This window comes from Ursus americanus, chromosome 11 (genome assembly GCF_024610735.1).
Source record: "Ursus americanus isolate L20-20 chromosome 11, mUrsAme1.1.p, whole genome shotgun sequence".
In the NCBI taxonomy this organism is placed as follows: Eukaryota; Metazoa; Chordata; class Mammalia; order Carnivora; family Ursidae; genus Ursus; species Ursus americanus.
Window position 1 is genome coordinate 54610629 of NC_142137.1, and position 20388 is coordinate 54631016.

General features: G+C 40.2%; 1 protein-coding gene across 10 annotated transcripts in view; it reads left to right on the forward strand.

The window, feature by feature from the left end:
- Positions 1 to 20388, forward strand: part of AIG1 (androgen induced 1) — a 247898-nt gene that overhangs the window by 50405 nt on the left and 177105 nt on the right. For all 10 annotated transcript variants that reach the window (XM_087865539.1, XM_045810097.2, XM_087865543.1 and 7 more), the window contains exon 2: positions 2336 to 2491. In XM_087865539.1, coding sequence (XP_087721665.1) covers positions 2336 to 2491 — 156 coding nt within the window. The remainder of the gene's footprint in view (positions 1 to 2335; positions 2492 to 20388) is intronic.

Here is a 20388-nt window from a genome sequence, read left to right on the forward strand (position 1 = left end):
CTTAATCAACTAAGCCATGCAGGTGCCCCAAGTCTTATCCTCCTTGTAGAGTTACTTGAATTCAGTGCTATTAATTCCATGCATTTCTTCATATTTTACTTTATATACATGCATCCTTAAAATTATCTTTGCAGTTTTTTGAAATTTACTTTAATATCAAAATGTAGCATTTTTTCGTTTCCTTTTTTTGTTTAATGTTTTGTTGTGAGAATGAAAAGTTGATATGTACTTAGAATTCCACTGTATGGATATAGCACTCTTTATTTATCCAGTCAATAAATGAGACATATAGGCCGACTTTTTTGAAGCAATGAATGCAGAAATTAACTTTCGTGTGCAAGTGACAAGAACACATGTATGAGAGTTTCAGTAAGGGAATACCCTCTGTAATGAAGTCACTGGATGATAGAGTATATGCATCTTTAAATCACTAGACATTGCCAAGTATTCTTCAAAGGGGTTGTCCCAATTTGCATTCCCACCATAGGGTTTCCAGTTGTTCTACATCCTTATTACCAGTGGTATTGTCAGAATTAAATTATAGATAATTATATGGGTGAGAAATGCTATCTCATTGTCATCTACATTTGCATTTCCCTGATAATTGATCAGGTAGGACATCTTTTAATATGTTCACGGCCAAATTGGCATGGAGACTATTATTCCCCAGCCTGGCCACTCCAATTTCTCAAAACCCCTTAGGGTTGACATCAAGATCAAACATCTAAAGTGATAAGATATGGTATGGAAAGTTTTCCTAAGTGTGAAATTATTCCGAGTCATTGAAATTACTTCTGGTCATCACAACATGATTCTTGCCAACCCTTCAGTTGGGCCGTGCTCGGTTATGGCAGACTATTCTCCCACTCTGGTTTTTCTGGTTGTAGAAAGAATAACAATAAACCTTAAGTCATTGAAGCTAAAAGACAGGCTAAGTTATGAGAAGGAATAAAGCATTACGTTAGCTAAGATTGGCTAATAATGGCAGGATTTGGTGAGCTTGGCAGACCACAGCTATTTTATTATATGGAAAAATACTACAGGATTTTTGTTTATTTGATTAAGGCCAGCAATGGAATCTCCATGATTCAGAATTTTCAAAATGGCTTAGATAAGACTTTGAACAGAATGATTGACAATCTGAGTGTGCCAGTGCAAAGCTAAAGGATGGGAACATGTGATTTTGAGGGTCTTTCTTCCCTTTGTTCTGTGCCTCAGTGAGGAGCTCATCCACTCATCCACTCAATCACAGATTCTTTCTACTGCCAACATGGACATTTACACAAAACTTTTTGTTGTTTTCTGAAGAGGTAATGAGTAAAATTGTATCTTTTACAAATATACCATCAGTAAATGATTTCTGGTAAAACAAGCCAGAAAAATTACCCTGAATCTATTCTTGGTGCTAAATGGAGGTCACTTTGAGCCCAGGGAATATATTTTCTGCCCTTTCCCTAATTTGAATGATCATTTGCTAAGCTATATGACAGTATGCTTCCTGCCTCTACTCACAGCTCTGGATCATCAATACTTTTGCCCCCACTTCAGGAATTTCACTGATGACTGAATTGTAGTGTTTCAGTGTCCTCCCCCATGGTAGTCCAAGTTACACGTAGTTGATGTGAGTAAGTTCATTTGTAATTGATTTGGGAATGTACAGCTGAAAGCTTTTTTGGGAATATGGTGTGGGTTATCTCTGTTTATCTTACTTTGGGAAGAATTTATTTCATAAAAACAGAAAACCTGAGAAGGAGGTCATATCGTTCAGGCTTCACAACAGAAAATCACCCTGTACCAGTTTTGATTATTGCATTCAGTTGATTTCTCTGTGACTCAAGGACTAGTAGCTTTCTACCACTTCCTTTGGCGAGAAAATTTCTAAATCTAGGAGATTAAAGCATAGGAAGAGTTCTTCACATTCAGACAAAAGTGTCTCGTTTATTACTCAGGCTACCCTGATTCTTTTCTTAGCGCTTCCTCGATGTTCGTTAAACCACACTAGTCAGTAGAACTAGATCACAGATACCATATATTCAAAATAATGAACATGTTATTATGATATTTGATACTGCTTGTATCAAATGTATGTGTATACATACTTCACATTTGTCCTGAGGTAAGCAAAAATGGAAGCAGTGTTTTTAGGATGAATTTTCTTACCTATTTAGCAATTTGCAAATATCTTACTCTTTTTTATTTGTTGGGCCAGCTTTTTAAATATGCTTCTGATCTTCTCTTATCATGTGTCATGTTGCAAAGTTGTTGGTCATTTGCTGCCTTACAGCTGGGGCCTTCTTAGGTCTTCCTGACTAACCCAAATGTTGTCTCCCTCCAGGTCATCCAGGCTGTCTTTTTTGGCATTTGCGTGCTGACTGATCTTTCCAGCCTCCTGACTAGAGGAAGTGGGAACCAAGAACAAGAAAGGCAGCTCAGGAAGCTCATCTCGCTCCGGGACTGGATGTTAGCCGTACTGGCCTTTCCTGTTGGGGTTGTGAGTATGATGTAGAATGCATCTAACCACAAAAGAAACTTGGGTCTTATTTCAGACTTCTAAGAGAAAAAGATGGGTCGATTATATAGCAGGTTTCTGAATTAGTTTGCTAGGGTTACCCTCACAAAGCACCACAGACTTGGGGGCTTAAACAACACCACATTTCTTTTCTCACAGTTCTGGAGACTAGAAGTGTGAGATCAAGGCATCCGCAAGGTTGATTTCTTGTGAGGCCTCTGTCCTTGGCTTGTAAATGGCCTCCTCTCCCTGTGTCCTCACACGTTCTCCTCACGTAGGTGTCCATGTCCTAAACTCCTCTTCCTTTTTTTTTTCTTTTTTTAAGATTTTATTTATTTATTTGACAGAGAGACAGCCAGCGAGAGAGGGAACACAAGCAGGGGAGTGGGAGAGGAAGAAGCAGGCTCACAGCGGAAGAGCCCGATGTGGGACTCAATCCCGGAATGCCGGGATCACGCCCTGAGCCGAAGGCAGATGCTTAACGACTGCGCTACCCAGGCGCCCCTAAACTCCTCTTCCAGGACATCAGTCATATCAGATTAGGGCCCCTCACTGACCTCATTTAACCTTAATTGCTTCTGTAAAGGCCGTACCTCCAAATTCAGTCACATTCCCAGGTACTGGGGGGTTAGGACTTCAACATATGAATTTTAGGGAGACACAGTTCAACCCATAGCAGTTTCTTTAGCAGCCCAAACTTGAAATGTATGGTCCTTGGGTCTATGACCATTCTAGTATTTTTTGAACTTGAGAGAGGCAGTCAGCATCAGCTCAGACTGCTTCGCTCACCTGACTATGCCATTGGCTAACAGCACTTAAGTAAATGCTGTTTGATGCTTGGGTCTGTTCTGGCTTCATTGATTTTCATTATTTTCTGTTAGATTCCCTCCATTGCTTGACTTCCTTCACAAGTTCGTCAATCGTCCATTGTCCATAAACCATGTTTCTTTAAAGGGCCAGGGCCTCATGAAATTCCATAGATTTTAATCTGAGGATCACCAAGAAAAGCGGGAAAGAACTCCACACATCTCAGATTGTGAAAACAAGGAAGTGCGTGTTACCTAATTGAAATTCAGACCTTTCCTTTGCCAGCCAACACAGGAAAAACAACAGCCCAGGTGATCTAGTCTAGCATGTGTTTCAAGCCCAAGGTCCATGGAAAGCAGAGTCAGAAAGGTGTTTTTTAAAATCCTTCCAGTGGCTCTTACTCATACTTACCAGGTTTAAAGCTGGCAGAAGATGCTTGCTCCAAGACCAATTAGTGAGCACCCAGACCATCACTGAATTACTTTGTCTATGTACTGAATTGTATTTTCTCGGATGAAGTAGTCCTTAGCTCTTGAAAGCAACACAAGGAGAGTCTTATAATCTGGTCACACTGCTCTGCTCATTCTGTTGTCTTTTTCCTTTGAGAACATAAATGGGTGCTCAGATTGAAACCATCTAGCAAATCTCTCGAATTCTGTTGCTTAACCTGACGGAGTAGATGCTTTCCATATTATTTAGTATTTTCTTCTTTGGACTTGACATATAAAATTCAAATACTTTCTATCAGAATAATCTTCTAAGAGAAAATTTCCATTGGCATAAAGTATGAAGATTGATACTCTGTGCATGAATGCATTATCTAGAAAATCCAGGTCTCTGTGTGTTTCGTTTCTTTTTACTGGCTTATTCCCTTGGAATTTCTATAGGCATGTCATTGCCTCTGGAAGTCTTCCTTGGCTAGAAGGAATACAGTAACACAATACAAAAGTAAATAGGAATACAATACTAACACACTTTCTCTTAGCTCTGCCTCTCCCTCTGTTGTGCCGAATCAAACTGTGTCTCTAGGGCTTAAACTGTGCCTCTTACCACTCTCATCAAAGACACATTGCATACGCCCTTTAGACATTTTTGACATTACTTTGGCCAGAAACTTTTTGCACCTGCTTGAGATTTGAGATATTTGTCAGCTTTCAAGGTCCTTCCTGAATTGGGTCCATGTATTCTTCATGGTTTGTAAAAAGGATGGGGGACTTTTTGTTTGTTTGATTACATTTGATACTTTCCTCTGTTTCACTATTTTTGTTGTTTTCTCTGTGTTTTGAAAAAGGGACGAGAAATGATTATATTTTTAATTTCAACCCTTCTTTTTAACCCGGAAGTCACAACATCACATTTCATCGCATACGTATGTACCTTCCCTACCTGATGAGTTTCGCAGAAGAATTTAAAGAATAATGACTCAATCAGATGAGCAGCTTCACTCATTTCTTTAACTCTTATTTTTGGCTTACCCACTGATATTTTATAGTCAATATTTACATTTTTCATAATCTTCCCCATTATTATGTGTCAGTTTCCCTTTACAGCCACTCACCTTTTCTTTTTCCTGAACTTTTTTTTTACTTTATTTAAAATTCAATTAGCCAACATATAGTGTATCATTAGTTTCAGATGTAGAGCTCAGTAATTCGTCAGTTGCATGTAACACCCAGTGCTCATCACATCACGTGCCCTCTTTAATACCCATCACCCAGTTACCCCATACCCCCACCCATCTCCCTTCCAGCAACCCTTTAGTTTTTTTCCTGTATTTAGGGGTCTCTCATGGTTTGTCTCCTTCTCTTATTTCTTCCCATTCAGTTTTCCCTGCCTTCCCCTATGATCCTCTGCACTGTTTCTTATATTCCACATATGAGTGGAACCACATGATAATCGTCTTTCTCTGACTGACTTATTTAGCTCAGCATAATACCTTCCAGTTCCATCCATGTCAATGTAAATGGTAAGTATTCATCCTTTGTGATGGCTGAGTAATATTCCAGTGTGTGTGTGTGTGTGTGTGTGTGTGTGTGTGTGTGTGTGTGTGTATACCTCATCCTCTTTATCCGTTCATCTGCCCAAGGACATCTGGGCTTTTTCCACAGTTTGGCTATTGTGGACATTGCTGCTATGAACATTGGGGTGCAGGTGCCCCTTCGGATCACTATGCTTATATCTTTGGGGTAAATCCCTAGTAGTACGGTTGCTGTGTCATACTTTTTGAAGTCCCTCTGTTACATTGCTCTCTGTCTCTCTTTCTCTTTGGTTTTAGGAAGAATCTGGCCAATATTCTCTAGAAATCTTCTTACGTTTTCCACTGTTTCTTACTGTAATTTGACTTTTTGTTTCCATTTCCCCAGTTTCTCAAGCTAATACACAGAAATTCATTCTGAGGCAAAAAACTGATAAATGGCTTCCTTCCAGCCACACTCTATTCATTTTATAGCAAAGTCATATTTTTAAAGGGCACAAATATGTCTCTTTCTAAGCATTTTAACACAAACTATTTTTTCATTAAAACATAATTTTATGATTTTTTGCCTTTCTTTGCCCAAGTTAATTTCCTAGCTTTCCTTTCCAATGTTCCCTTGTCTTTGCTGTGGTCTCCCAAGTTTCTCCCCTGCCCCTCCTGTGTCTCCGCCACCACCCCCCCCCCCCATTGCTCACAAGGGTCTGGAATTTCAGTATGGTTTTATCACTGAAGTTTTTCTTCCTTGTTAAAATGCAAAGCCTTTCTGGAGCAGAGCCACTCGGAATCACTTAAAGAGGTGTCATCTTTACTGTTCCTGTGGCTCCTGGCCGGGGACATTTCATCTGAAGGATGGGAGTAGCATCAATGCCTGGGACCTGACTCGATGGGCATGTCCTTCTACCTGTAGGCATCTGTGGTGTAAGAATACTTATCATGTGTGCGAGCGATTAATTATGACATTTGTAATTAAACACCTTTTACCATGTTGGTTGACACAGTCAGAATCCAAAAGGACAAAACTCCCGAGCACTCGCCCTGCGCCCCGAGAGCCTTGGGTATGGCTGGAGCTTCCTAAGGAGCAAGGTGCACAGGCCCCCACTTAGATCCTGCCTGTAGTCCCCAGCGGCCTCCAGGCTCTGACTGCCGGTGATTGCCAGCCTCACAGAGTACCTCCCCCCAACCCCACTTTCTCCTGGCTTCCTCTGCTCCTCGTCTTTTGTTTGTCAGCCAGAAGTTTGCAGGGAAAGTAATGTTATTTTTGCTTCCCAGTGCAGGGCGGAAAGGCAAGGGGCACGATAAGGGGGCAGAGTGACAGCTCTGCTCAAATTTTCCTGAAGAGACCTCTGAGCCCCAAGCTTTGCCTGGCGCTCCCATTATCTCTCTCTCTTTCTCTCTCTCTCTCACCTCAGCTGCAACTGTGGCAGCAAGAAAGACATGGGTAGGTTATCTAGGATTTGTGTTGTCTCCACTAATGCTTCCTTCAATAACGAGGTTAATTGAGAGTTGACAGTAATTGCTTTATGTGGGCATGAAGCACTAAATATGAATTTTGTGACCCGTGGACCTAATGCATCTACTTCATAGACTCTATCTCTAGGAGATATAAAAACAATGAAGCATTCCAATCAAAGATAATTGGAGTAAAGTTTTGTTTGAGCATAACCTTGAAGAAATCAGGCAGGGTTGCTTGAGTGAACATAGCATGTATCATCCTGATTTGTGTAGATTCCCATAAATGCAAAGCTGGCCTTGATTAGTAATGCTAATGGCCGGAAACCACCACCACTCCCAAAGCCTTGCAACTCATTTTGCAGGGGTAACCCATGGGAGGCTCTTCTTACCATGTGCAGTTTATTTCTGAACCCTGTCACCCTTTTAAAGAAGCATTACAAATAACTCTATGACATTATGTGGTCTGGAAGCCCTGAGGTTTATTAGGAGCGATCAAACCAAGAATGTCTTTTGTCTCCTGTGAGTTTGTTGACTTTGGTGTTAGCAGATACCCTTCTAGTTAAGAGAATTGGCTAAGACTTGCAACCAACCAAGCAAACAAACAAACAAAAAGATAAAGAAAAAGAGAAAGAATAGCAAAAAAAATTGAGAGCGATGAGTATGAAATTGCTTCTCTCAGAACTTCTAAATGTGTCTCCAGCTGCTATCCAAAACAGCCCCTTTTATGACAAAGAGGTCTCACACTTTCTCCATTAATTCAAGTGCACGTATCCCATTCATTTGCAGCTTCTCAGCTTGCACGAGACATGTCATCAAATCTCGCCACCTCCCTGGTACATCTTTGTCCCTGGTGACACGTGGGTTGCTCTAGACCAGAAGCTGGGCTGTTGCTAAACTAACCTTGACTGATGGGTGAAGATGAGGATGCCCCTCTCTGTAGAGAGCGGGGGAGTGGGTCCGAGAAGGACCTGGAGATTTGGATTGTTCTAACCAGGGATGGGCATCCAATGTATCCCAAGCCAACCAACATGTGCCAAGATAAGTTTTTCTGGAATTTGGGCTTTTTATCTGAGTTTAGTCTCAAAGATATTTGTTCAGTAACCATCTCTGGTGTTATAAGTATGTTCTTGTAAAGACGTGGTGAAGATTTTATATGTTCCAACCTAGTCTAGATGCCTTGAAAACTTGTTTTTGCTTGTGATGGGGACTGTGTGATACATGCTTCCTTAGGAAATATGGAAAATGTAATTTGAAATCTCAAATGCAAACTTAAAGAAAAAGTAGCTAGCAAGTATTTTCAAAAAGTGATTCTGTAGACTTCGTTTATTGACATACCAGCAAACTCTAAGCCGTTATTCAGAAAAATGTTGTGAAGCATACAAATTCAGATCATCATATCCCTACAATCTTAAAAACATGATTTTCCAGTAAGAGATTGGCTTAAATGGAAAACAAACATTAATTAATATTAATTACTAATATTAATATCTATTAATGGAACACATAAAGGAAGGAAATTTCATTCTGTTTGAGAGTGTATGAAGCAAATGCTTTTCCTTCTGTTTTGATATTAAGGGGAAATTTTTAAAAAGCACATTATTTACTTTATTCTACAAACTCTGGATTTAATATAAAAATACACTTAATATAATCCGCTGATCCTCTCTTTATTAAATTTTCACACAGGTACCTAAAACCAAACTCTTCGGTTTTTTTAAGCCTTCATTGATGTTTTAAGTTTCGTCAAATGCCCTTTTCCTTTCTCTTCACCTTTGAAGTTAAAAATGTGATATTTGTTAGGTCATATTTTATGGCAAAACCCAGTTCATTTTGGGTTGAATCAATCATATGCTTTCTTCCTGCACTGAAGTGAGTGTGAGTTGGGTTGCCTAACGGAAGTTTCACAGGTGGGCATTCCTTCAAGATCAGTAAACAAAATGAACTTTTTCCTCCCCTACCAGGAGAAATACTCAGGAGACTGTAATTATCTAACCTAGGTGAGTGGTCTTACATCATTTTTTGGATAGCCTTTTCCAAAGACCAAGGACATAATGTGATTAGACAGATGTACCTGATAGGGAACCAGGTTGCTTCTCAACCATCTTATGTATTTTTGTCTCCTAAATGGAAACCAAAGATTTTCTGCCTAAGTGACCTATTTAATTTGTACACATTCATGGAGACTCAGAGCAGTCAGCTTGCTCAGTGCTTGCAAGACAAATTTCTTCAACACAAAAAATGATCACACTTTAATAACATTTTCCGTATGTGCCCACTTTTAATCACACAACAGTGGAAACCGCACATTTATATCAGAACATTCAAAGGACAGAAGCTCTAGTCAAGTCAATAATTTTTTGGGGTACGTGGAGCTCACTAGGTAAACAGTACCAAGTGTTAAGAGCCAAGATAACAGTGACTAAGATTTGATCTTGTCCTTCAAGAGTCTCAATGTCTAGAGAAGGTGACTTTATAAGTTCTGTCAACAAGTAAAGTAAAAGAAGGCATGGTGTAGATGACAGTGTATGGATCTAAGGTGAAGAAATATCCTAGAAGAGGAAGGGATTGATTTTAGTGAGCGGGAGGTCCTGGAGGACTTCCCAAAAATGATGATGTCGGAGCTCTGCTTTGACGAATGACTACAAACTTATTGGATGTATAAGTTAATGATGCTTTCAGCGGCAAGTAACAGGACCCCCACAGCTATGCACCTGGCTAGCTCTTTTAATTCATTCAAGTCTCCGTTCAAATGATTACCTCTCAAAAAAGCTTCCATGAATAATCAATATAAATTAGCCTTCCATTATTCTCAATCTCTTTACCTTTCTTTATATTCTCCATAATGATTACCACTACCTGGTATGTTCTATGTTCATTCTTTTATTTCTATAGTGTATGTCTCCTCTGACTTGGTACATACCCTGTGAAGCCGGGGAGGCTGTGTGCTTGATTTACTGCTATAACCCAAGCCTCAGGAGCAATGCCTAAATAATTCAGTATTTATTGAGTGAATATCCATCCAACTGTGGCTTAAGTGATAAAGATATTTAATATCTCATAAAATAAGAAGCCTGTAAGCAGGTGTTTCAGGATGGTATTGCTCAGTATTATCATTTGATGTTTAGGCATTTTTTATTGTCCACTTTTCTATCTCCAAAGTGCTGGCTTTTTGTCCTTGGACTTGCTACCTACAGGCTCGAGAGGGTTGGTAAAGTCCCAGACATCACCTCCTTTGCGACAGGGCAAGAAGATGAAGAAGCTCTTTAGGGAGCTGTCCCCATGTGTTTGTCTCTTCATCAGGATAACGAATATTTCCTATAAGCCCCGTCAGCAGACTTCCTCATTGGTTTCTTTGGTTAGAAGAGTCACGTGGCTAGAACCAGCTGCATGGGGGACTGGGAAAGCCAGTGGGAGAAGGAAATGAGCTTACCGTGAGGGCTTCAATGAATTATGATTTATCCATATGGGTTGGGCACATTGCTGCCCAAACAAAATCAGGAAGTTTTAAGAACTATGAAAAGTAACAAATAATGAGAACAACTATTAAATGTAAACTGAGTAAAAACTAACAGGATTTTAAGTAATTTCCTGTTTATTTATGTTTTCATGAAAAATAGATACAGTAAAACTGATGAGACTAATCATGGACATTTTCTATCTGAGCTGAGAAAGGCACATTTTTTTCCATTCAGTCTCTGCACCATATTTTGTATGTTCTCATTCCTATTCTTATAAACAACTATCAGAATCTGATATTTGAATAAGTTCTTCTCAGAGAAAGTCCCATATGTTATACCATTGATGAAATGGTTTCTGTTCAGTTTCTGAAACTCCAGAGGAAATTTGTGAGGGCTGGCCCTGCCATAGACCAGCAGCTCAGATATGCAGACCCAGGTTCGATGAGTAAAATTTTCCTTGAATAGTCCCCTAGAAATTGTAGAGATCGCTCACACTCTGTGTGTCATTTCACAGAGTTCCCACTCTCTCTGGGCCTAAGGGCCACAAAAGTGTCTCAGGAAATGAAGATAATCTTTTTTTCCATATTTATATCCATAAGTATGATACATATTTGAAGTAGTGATTAAGAAATGGTAGAAGTGATCTTCAGTAACATTAATAATGTGATGCGTATTATAAAACAGACACATGATTCTTGTTGGCAAAAATAAGACCCCCCAAATCGGGAGTTTTGTATGCCCTTGTTTGGGAGACCAGGAACAAGATGCAATATTGCAACAATATTTAAGTTGTTGATTAAAAAGGAAAAGAAGAAAAGAACACACTATTTTTCTTCTTCCTTCTCTGCATATCTTTCTTCCTCCTTCTCTCTCTCTCTCTCTCTCTCACCTTTTCCCCTTCTCGCTCTACCCCAACCCCATCTCCTTCTTTGTAGAAGCAGAAGCAGTGATTTGCTGTGTGGGTGCCCTGAAATTACTACAGTCCCTGTGGGCGTTTTGAGGTAACTCTTACCTGTTTTAGCTGGATCGAAATGTGCTGTGTCACATCAGCTGATATCAGAAGGAACATTTCCCCTCAAGGAAGGAGCCAGTGGACTTTCCACCTACGCAGAGTTTATGAACTTTTAGTTGTACCTGTGGGATGACCATGTTAATGATTTGCTTATCTTACTGCAAATAGCAGGTCCTGGATAGGACTTCCCTTCATCATGCCTTTTTATAGCTCTCTTAGGAACGGAAGTTGAGGCATAATTCTGACTTTGGGGGATGTGGGGAACAGGTGGGAAGGTGGGAAGAAAGGAGCTGGGGGACATGTGTGGGGAGAGCATGTGTGGAGCCACAGCTCACAGGTAGGCCTGGAGCCCCTCTCACTGTCTCCTAAGCTCCTGTGAAGTGCACCTGCCAAGAGGTTTCCCTCTCCAGAATGCCCCTTTATCCTGTAGGTTACGTCTGTGCTCCGTTCACACAAAGGAACAAACACACTGGGTGTTGGGCTGCGCTGCTGAGGTTTGATGGACGGGGAGAAAATGAAGGGAGTGTGTCCCAGAAAGAACCAGAAGGAGCTCTTCTGTCCTAGTCTCCTTTTGGGTGCTCTCCTACTTTGTTCATTGCTTGCCAAGGGGAGACTGGGGAAGAATGGGAAACAAGAAAATTCCGAGCATAAGTGGTGGTGCGCCCACGTGGACGGCGTGAACGGAGACGAGTTTTCTGTGTTCCTTTGGATCACCTCGCCCCTTCACCTTAAGGAGGGCCCCTCCCCTTTCCTCACCTTAAAAATCGACTATAAAATTAGAATGATTGCCTTCACACAAGCACAAATAACAAAAAACAGGAAGAAGCCTCAGCACCACCATGCCTAGAAAATAACATGAGCATGCACGTGCCCAGAGGATGCTGTCAAACTTAGCCTTGAGTCAAGTAAGAAAACCAGCCCCCAGATTCATTAATACAGTAACATTTTTGTCTGAATATTCAGAAGTGCTACCGCGCCTCCTTCCCACTGCAATTACCTTAGGGTTTTAAAGAAGACACCACATACCCAGGGGCATTTGTGATGGCCTTTCTTTCTTGTTTCTAGCCAGTGGAGAGCAGTTCCCTTTGCACTTTCTGAGACTTCTCACCATCTCCTTCCCACAGAGGCAAAACCCACAAACAACTGAGAGGCTGAAGAATCTAATAATGAGCACTGCCTTCTGCTCCGTGCTGCAGAGACTGTGCTAAGGGCTTTACTTTAATTGCGTATTCAGCCCTCATAGCCCCAAACCGTTAGGAATTTCCTTCATTCTCACCTCACAGAAGATGCTTCGATTGTACAGTTTTACAGACGGGGTTCCCACCTTACAGGTCACGTGGCTGAGGTCCATGGTGCAGCCAGAACTTAACCCAGACCCTGCCCAACAGCGTGCTTGCTGTTAGCGGGTACTCTAAACTTTTTGACAAACCAGACCTAACTTAGCTTTTCATCATTCGCCTGATTGATATTTTTAGCTATGTACAGAAGTTCTGAGCTGACCACAGTTTCTAATTTAGGAGAATGCATCAGAATAAGAAAGGGAGTTATGCAGAATCTGTATCAAAAGCCACTGTTTATCATTTTCCTTGAGGCTGTGTAACAAAAGCTGTTCATTTCTGCTTTTTACTGTTTCCATTTGATACATTGTTTTACATCATGAAGCCAATGGTTTTATGCAGTTTTGCAGGCCACTTTGCAAAGTACAAGTTTTGGCAAAAAAAAAAAAAAAAAGAGAACATCTTCCTGCTTTGTCTTCTTGTTTCAACCATTGAGTACAGATTTAAGCTCCCACATTTACCCAATGTGCTTGTTTTTAATATGTGAAAATCAGGTTTTATTGATAGAATTAGCTACATTTTTAAAAATGGTTACTAAATGTATCCAGTGTCATCTGCAACTCATCTCTGGGCTTGCAAGAAGGCACAGTTCATGGCTACACGATTGCAAAAGAATATTTTTGGCAAGAAATGATCCAGTACATTCCATATGGGTATCCTAACAAATGAACTGTGCCTACCCACCGAATATTTTACTAAGAATTCCTGAAAGCCATTTTGTTCTGCTTTATCAGGAGAGGCTTTTCAGTCAAATCTGCTTTTCTTTTTAAATTTATAATTTATACCTCCACCTATTTTCACCAAGGATTTGAGGTGGTCTAAATCAGATCAGTTCATCAAAGCGACCAAGTCTCCTGGACCTCAGCCTTGTTCAGCAGAGGCTGCCTGTAAATAACCTTGTCTATTAGGATGAGTGTCTTCTTTATTATGTTGCAGGATATGCAGAAGAACTTCCTTGTGCATTTTATCTTGCAAAGTCAGGCAAGCCAGGAAAATGGGGAGAAATCTTCCATAGATCTTCCGGCAAATATATCGAGTGCTATGTGCCAGTCACTATGCTAAACGCTCTCACACAATTTCACTTACTCTAGAAGGGGATCTTATAAAAACAGGAGGCAGTAGGCAGGAGGAAGCTTACTCATCCCTGAGGCTGTGATCCCAGCACAAGGACTGGCGCACTGAGCAAGGGTGAACAAGCTGTTGCCACAACAGGCCTCAGTAGTCGAATCTTGCTCTGCTCGGTCCTACCTGGAGAATAATGCCTGCCATATTGGACCTGGTCAGTAATGCTTGACGCATGAAGGTTCTTGAAGAGTCTCAAGCAAAAAGGGTAGTAAGGAAGGAGAAAGAAAGAAGAAAGAAAGAAAAAAAGAAAGAAAGAAAGAAAGAAAGAAAGAAAGAAAGAAAGAAAGAAAGAAAGAAAGAAAGAAAGAAAGAAAGAAAAAGCTTGAGGGCAAAAGAATCATCCACAGGAGGTAGATTTTCTCCCCAATCTTGGCATCTTCCTGAAGTTCTGACCTTCAAAGTACTTAGTTTAGAATAACCTCCTGGCTTTTAATTGACAAGAGGCTTTCTCCAACCAAAAAAAAAAAAAAAAGTCCATAATCGATCAGCAATTCTAGAGGGGCCTAAGCAGATGACAAAGAATTCAGGTAGATCGTATGCCAGGACACAACTCTTGAAATGCTGCTGGGCAGATGGAGTGCTGATGCTTAGGCTGCATAGATGCGTGTTTGAGCCATTTTGGTTCCAGAGATGACCATTTGTTTGTTGACTCCTTCCACTTTGTTTATACAGCAGAGAGCATCATAGAATAATTTAAAGGGCAAAGACAAAAGTCCACACAAATTTCCATAATGAGCATTTATTTCTTTTATAATAAGAACATCTCATGTGTATTCTCATTTGCAAATGTATTGTCATTTGCAGATGTTTATGCTCTAAATTTAAAGGTTAATTGTTCCTAGAGGAAGAAAGAAGATTGATATGCAGTTGATACGATGCTCAAAAACAAATGCACCAACCTTTCCAAAAGTTCATTCCCCATTGCAAACTACGCACAGAGATTTCTACGTATTTTCCTGGTTTGTTTATGCATATAATCTAAACTAAACAAAACAAAGAAAACCTTAGCCTTTTTCATCTCCTATCTCCATAGCAATTCAGGGAGAGCAAAGTGGCCATTTGTGGGTGTCCCAGTGTGCTGGGACGATACTTAAATGTCACTGTAGTCCAGGACCAAAGACCCAGACACTCAATTTTGTCCATCTTTTCTAAGGTGATCCTTCTCTCAGGCAATGAGCTCATGCTAACTAAATGATTACAGACTAAATTTTTAGCTCAGAAAGATAATTGAATAATTTGTAATGACAAAAAAGAAATTGTCAGGCAGACTAGAATCTGCATAAACTCTCCCTGCAATAGAACAATTTGAAGAAGACAAAGAGTAGCCAGAAGACTTTCGGGTGAACTCAAATCCAAGGCAAGGGGCAGTAATTGGATGATATTAGTAGCAGGTGGTGAGAATTCTAGTCCAATGCATCCTTTGCACCATAGGGACTCACCTGCCAGGTAGATCGGAAGCTACCTTGGGTAGCCAGGGGTGCCTGTCCTCTATGCGAGCTGAAGACCCATTCTTGCCCTGTTTTATCCAAAGCCTACCCACTATGATGATACTTTTCCCTGTTAACATATCCTTTATGGGAAGCCTGTAATTCATTTAATCAGGCTTCAGATTCCACTGTTATAATAGTATTCTGGTCAGGCCATTGTGATATTGTACCCAAGGCACTGAATATAGGCAGTCATTGATCCACAGTCACCTGACAGGATGCTTCTACAAAAGGATGTGCTAATTACTTAACTTTTATCAGACTAGATTAAATTAGATCTTTCTTAATTTTATTCTCAGGTGGTAACTTTAAATTCAAGTTGAAGTTAGCTGGATGTCTCTCCTGTGTACTTAGAGCTGCCTTGCGGATATTCATTTTAATGTAATCCCATCCAATAATAGACTACTATCCCCTTCTATCAAAAGAGAGAGAGCCAGAGAGCCAGAGTTTGGTTATTGAGTGATCTTATGTGACAAAAGGTCTAAATAGTTTTTTGAAAAAGAAATTTCTGCCAATGCTATTTGATTGGCTCTGGTTCTCTAACAAAATAAAAATAGCCTCATGTGAGGTTTATGGATATGTTTAATTATTTTATTTGTTGTCACTTGACAGAGAGTCAAAGATGCCTCACTCAGTTTGTTTTGGAGTGGAATTCAATTTAAAATGGGTCCGTTTTAAACTTTGAACCCATAAAAAGAGGGTTAGATGTTAGAATGCAAAAATGACCCACCTTATGGGGCGATCTCACCTGTGTGAGGCATAAAGAGACCAGATGTAGTCAAAAGAACACAAGCCTTGGAGAAAGATGTGGGTTTTAATTCTGGATCCACCACTTCGTAATGCACATTTCATAGGCTCCCCAAATCTTGGTTTTCTAATGTGATGAGTGGGCTCAATGAAACCTAACTCGCTTGGGTTATTGTAAAGGATAATGAAAGACACAGAGTATCTAGAACTGTATCCAGCAGGATGACAAGGTGTCAAAGAGTGTCAATTTCCTTCCGTTTGCCCCAAAAGTGGCCTCACATCACAGAGAATGTCCTGAGAGATGAGAGCATCTTTTAGCAAAGTATTTACACCGCCCCATTGCAAACACTCATTCAAAAGGTTAGAGGGAGCAAGTTCTTGAAATTCCAAGGGTATATATGGTCATGCCATGCAGAATCCCAGAAGTTCTTATGGTTCGTGAAGGCAGTAGAAGGTGGGAGGAAAGGTTCAAATACTGGTAAAAGGCTTCAAGGGAAAATAATATACCATCAGTGGGGTTTATGTTGTAAGGTAGAAATGGGTCTGCTCTGCTACAACCTTCTCACCCATAATTTCCAACTTAGTTCACCTGGAAATTTTGGACGTGGTGGATATGTTTTATTTTCTGGTGTGAATCAGCAACTGATTGATTGAACTAGAGGGTTGAAATTTGCACAAAAGAGGAAGAAATCCTGATTTCTTAAAAGATCTGACCTGTCTTTAGAATTTTCATCAGAGAAATCTATGTTATTATTGAGGAATATTAGACTTGTTTCCAAGTTTTTGGCAGTTCTGGGCAATACGGCTTTGAACATTCTTTTTTTTTTTTTTTAAGATTTTATTTATTTATTCGACAGAGATAGAGACAACCAGCGAGAGACGGAACACAAGCAGGGGTAGTGGGAGAGGAAGAAGCAGGCTCATAGCAGAGTAGCCTGATGTGGGGCTCGATCCCGTAACGCTGGGATCACACCCTGAGCCAAAGGCAGATGCTTAACTGCTGTGCCACCCAGGCGCCCCGGCTTTGAACATTCTTGTACATTAATTCTCCTGCTCCACATACATAAGAGATTCTTCAGGAAAAATGTTCCTAAACAGTATGCTGCAGTGAAATACAAGTGTGCCAACACATGTCGATCACCTCCACCCCTGCGAATCTGAGTATGGTCTGGGGTACCATACTCCCCAGCAGGGGACTTTTATTCCTTGTTTGCTGAGAATTCTTATCAAGAATGATTGCCACATTTTATCAATTTTTTTTTCTTGCACCCTTAGAGGTGTTTCATTGATCCTTTCCTGTATGCTTGTTTTCTATTTCATTAATCATTTGGCTATTCTTTGCTGTCTTCTAAACATGTATACCTCACTCATTAATTTTTACACATTCCTTTCTACTGTAAGTATAGGAGCCTGTAAAAATTCCCCCAATTAACACTTTAACTACATCCCACAAGAATTGTATCTACCATTTTTATTACTGTTTATTTCTAAATATTTTCAAGAGTCCATTACGATTTTGTGTTCTATCCCTCAGTTTTTAAAGTATGTTTTTAGGTTTCCAAATGTACAGGGATTTTTATGTTTCTATTATTGATTTCAAACTCAATTGCACTTTGGCCGGAGGCTATGATCAGTAAGACACCAATACTCTGCAATTTTTTAAAATTGTTTTTTGGCTTAAATGGTGGCAGATTTTTATATTCTTAACTTGAGCTTAAAAAGAACACAAAATTCAGATCACTACATCTTCCTGAAAGCTCATATCAGGCCACAAACCCACATGATTGCTATCTTAAGGTTCTGATGGCTATCTTATGGTTATGAATATTCAGGGTAATTTTTCTTTCTCTTTTTTCTCAATACAGAACTAAGGTTCCAGCAGGTATGCTTTCCTTAGTGCTATCTTCTCTGCCAAGTTGAGGGTCACCCTTTCACTGAGGGTGTAACCCTCTGGGGTACTAGCTTCAGGTGGAGGCCTCACTAGGGCTTCCCACCTTGGACAGTCTTTTTTTTTTTTTTTGTAATAATATTTTTTTATTATGTTAGTCACCATACAGTACATCCCTGGTTTTTTATGTAAAGTTTGATGATTCATTAGTTGCGTATAACACCCAGTGCACCATGCGATACGTGCCCTCCTTACTACCCATCACCAGCCTATCCCATTCCCCCACCCACCTCCCCTCTGGAGCCCTCAGTTTGTTTCTCAGAGTCCATAGTCTCTCATGCTTCATTCCCCCTTCTGATTACCCCCCTTTCTTTATCCCTTTCTTCTTCTACCAATCTTCCTAGTTCTTATGTTCCATAGATGAAAGAAACCATATAATTGTCTTTCTCTGCTTGACTTATTTCACTTAGCATTATCTCCTCCAGTGCCATCCATGTTGCAACAAATGTTGAGAAATCGTTCTTTTTGATAGCTGAGTAATATTCCATTGTATATATGGACCACATCTTCTTAATCCAGTCATCTGTTGAAGGGCATCTTGGCTCCTTCCACGATTTAGCTTGTGGACAATGCTGCTATGAACCTACCCTATGATCCACCTTGGACAGTCTTTATCTCCTACCTCCTCAATTCCACAGAGCAACCAAAGATAAGGTTGGGGTCACTGTGGTTTGACAGATACTTCTGGAAGAAAGCTAGCCTCTGGTGCTTGCTGATCTCCTGGGATTCTCACTCACTTTATTTTGACATCTAGTTTTGCTACTTTTTGTCACATAGTGGTTTATTTTAAAAGATGCTTCATGTTTCCTGGATATGTTATGAAACAACAAAATCAAGGTTATATAGTATGATATGTATATTTAAGAAGGGGAGACACACACAGATATGAACATATAGGCATTTATATGTGTGGGTGTGTACCTTTTTTCTTGTATTTGCAAAAAGAAACACTGAAAGGATGAAAGAGAAACTAATATATGGTTACCTAAATATTTATTTAAGCTTTTTTTTTTTTTTTTTTTTTTTTTTGTGGTGGTGGTGGTGGTGGTTTTCATTGAGAGAATGAATGTGGGAGGGAGAGTATATCCACCATAAAGCTATATAAGTAAGTTCTGATTCCCTTTCTACCACATCTTATCTAGAGAACAGGTTCACCCGTGGCTCCTACTGAATCTCCTTTGTATGAGTGTCTCCATGATAGAAGTTATCTTACCTTGAAGTCCTTTTTCAAGAAATGATTGTGCCAAATATATCAGGGTTAACCCCATACCATTGTGGAGTTAAAGACCTTTACTGTTCCCATTGTGTTTATTAGCTCTAGCTGTATTACTGTGCATTTTTCTGCAGTGCCTGATCACCCTTTTCAGCCCACCTGTGCAATTGGCTGTGCTCTTTGTAGTTTTCCAACTGATTTGCAACTACCGATTCACGCTTATCATATCAGTCAGACCTTAGTATCTTTCTCCCCCTATCTCTTTCTGTAGCTTGGTGGATGACCAGAAAGTGAAATGGACAGACTTTCTACCCCCAGGGGCTCATCTTCTCCACACCCTACCTCCGCACAGTGCATACCATCTTACTAACCAGGCCCACAACCTCTAGGATGCTCTCGATGCAGTGTAATAAGACTTCAAAAGAAGGCTGCTACCGCTAGAAGCCACTCGCAGGCAATTTTGGGTCCACTTGATGGGGAATAAAAGCAAACATAAAAGCTATCATTTCTATGTTTCAGTCAGTGTTGAAACAGGCCAACCAGAGATGCCTGAGACTCTGAAAAGAGGCAGAGCCTGATTGGTGTGGTTTCAGCCTGTAGGTACAGGGTAGTACCCGCCTGACCCTGGGCAAAGCATCTGAGGACTTGGGTCATAAGCACCCAGACCCATAAGCTGGTATTCTGGGGAAAGACTTGCATCCCAAAGATGACATGAGAATCAGATAGGAGCTTATTAAGTAAAATTTGAGTAAGGAGGGGAGCATGACTGCAAGGTGTAACACAAGACCCAAATATCAGTTAGGACCAGCAAATATTCTATTTCTCTCTCCAGTGAATATGAATTTGCTGGAGGGAGGAGGAACCTGGTCAAATAATCCTTGTTGAGATGCTTGAGATGCCACCAATGCATTTATTCCTAGCAAAGACAAGAATGGGTCTCCTGACTGGTCCTGCATTCCGTGCTCCTGTCTTATGGCTTTGGGTGCCATGTTTGATCCAGAAGAGCAGCCTGGTGATTTTGCTCCATGTGTCACCATCTTTCTTTTTCTTCTGGGTTCCTAGAATGATTAACCAATCATTTACTCACCAGACATTCATCAAGTTCCTGTTATATGCAGGCCTTCTTAGAGGATTTAGAAATGAAATAGTCTTTGGCATTTAATCATTCATTCATTCAACTATTAATTGCTTCAAAAGTATGTACTATTATGTACAAGAAGTATTAAGGGAGGTTAAAAGCATTGGCTCTGGGGTTTCATTGTCTGGCTTCACATAATAGCTTGGCCACTTTTTGACCCTGGGAAAGTTACTAAAATTT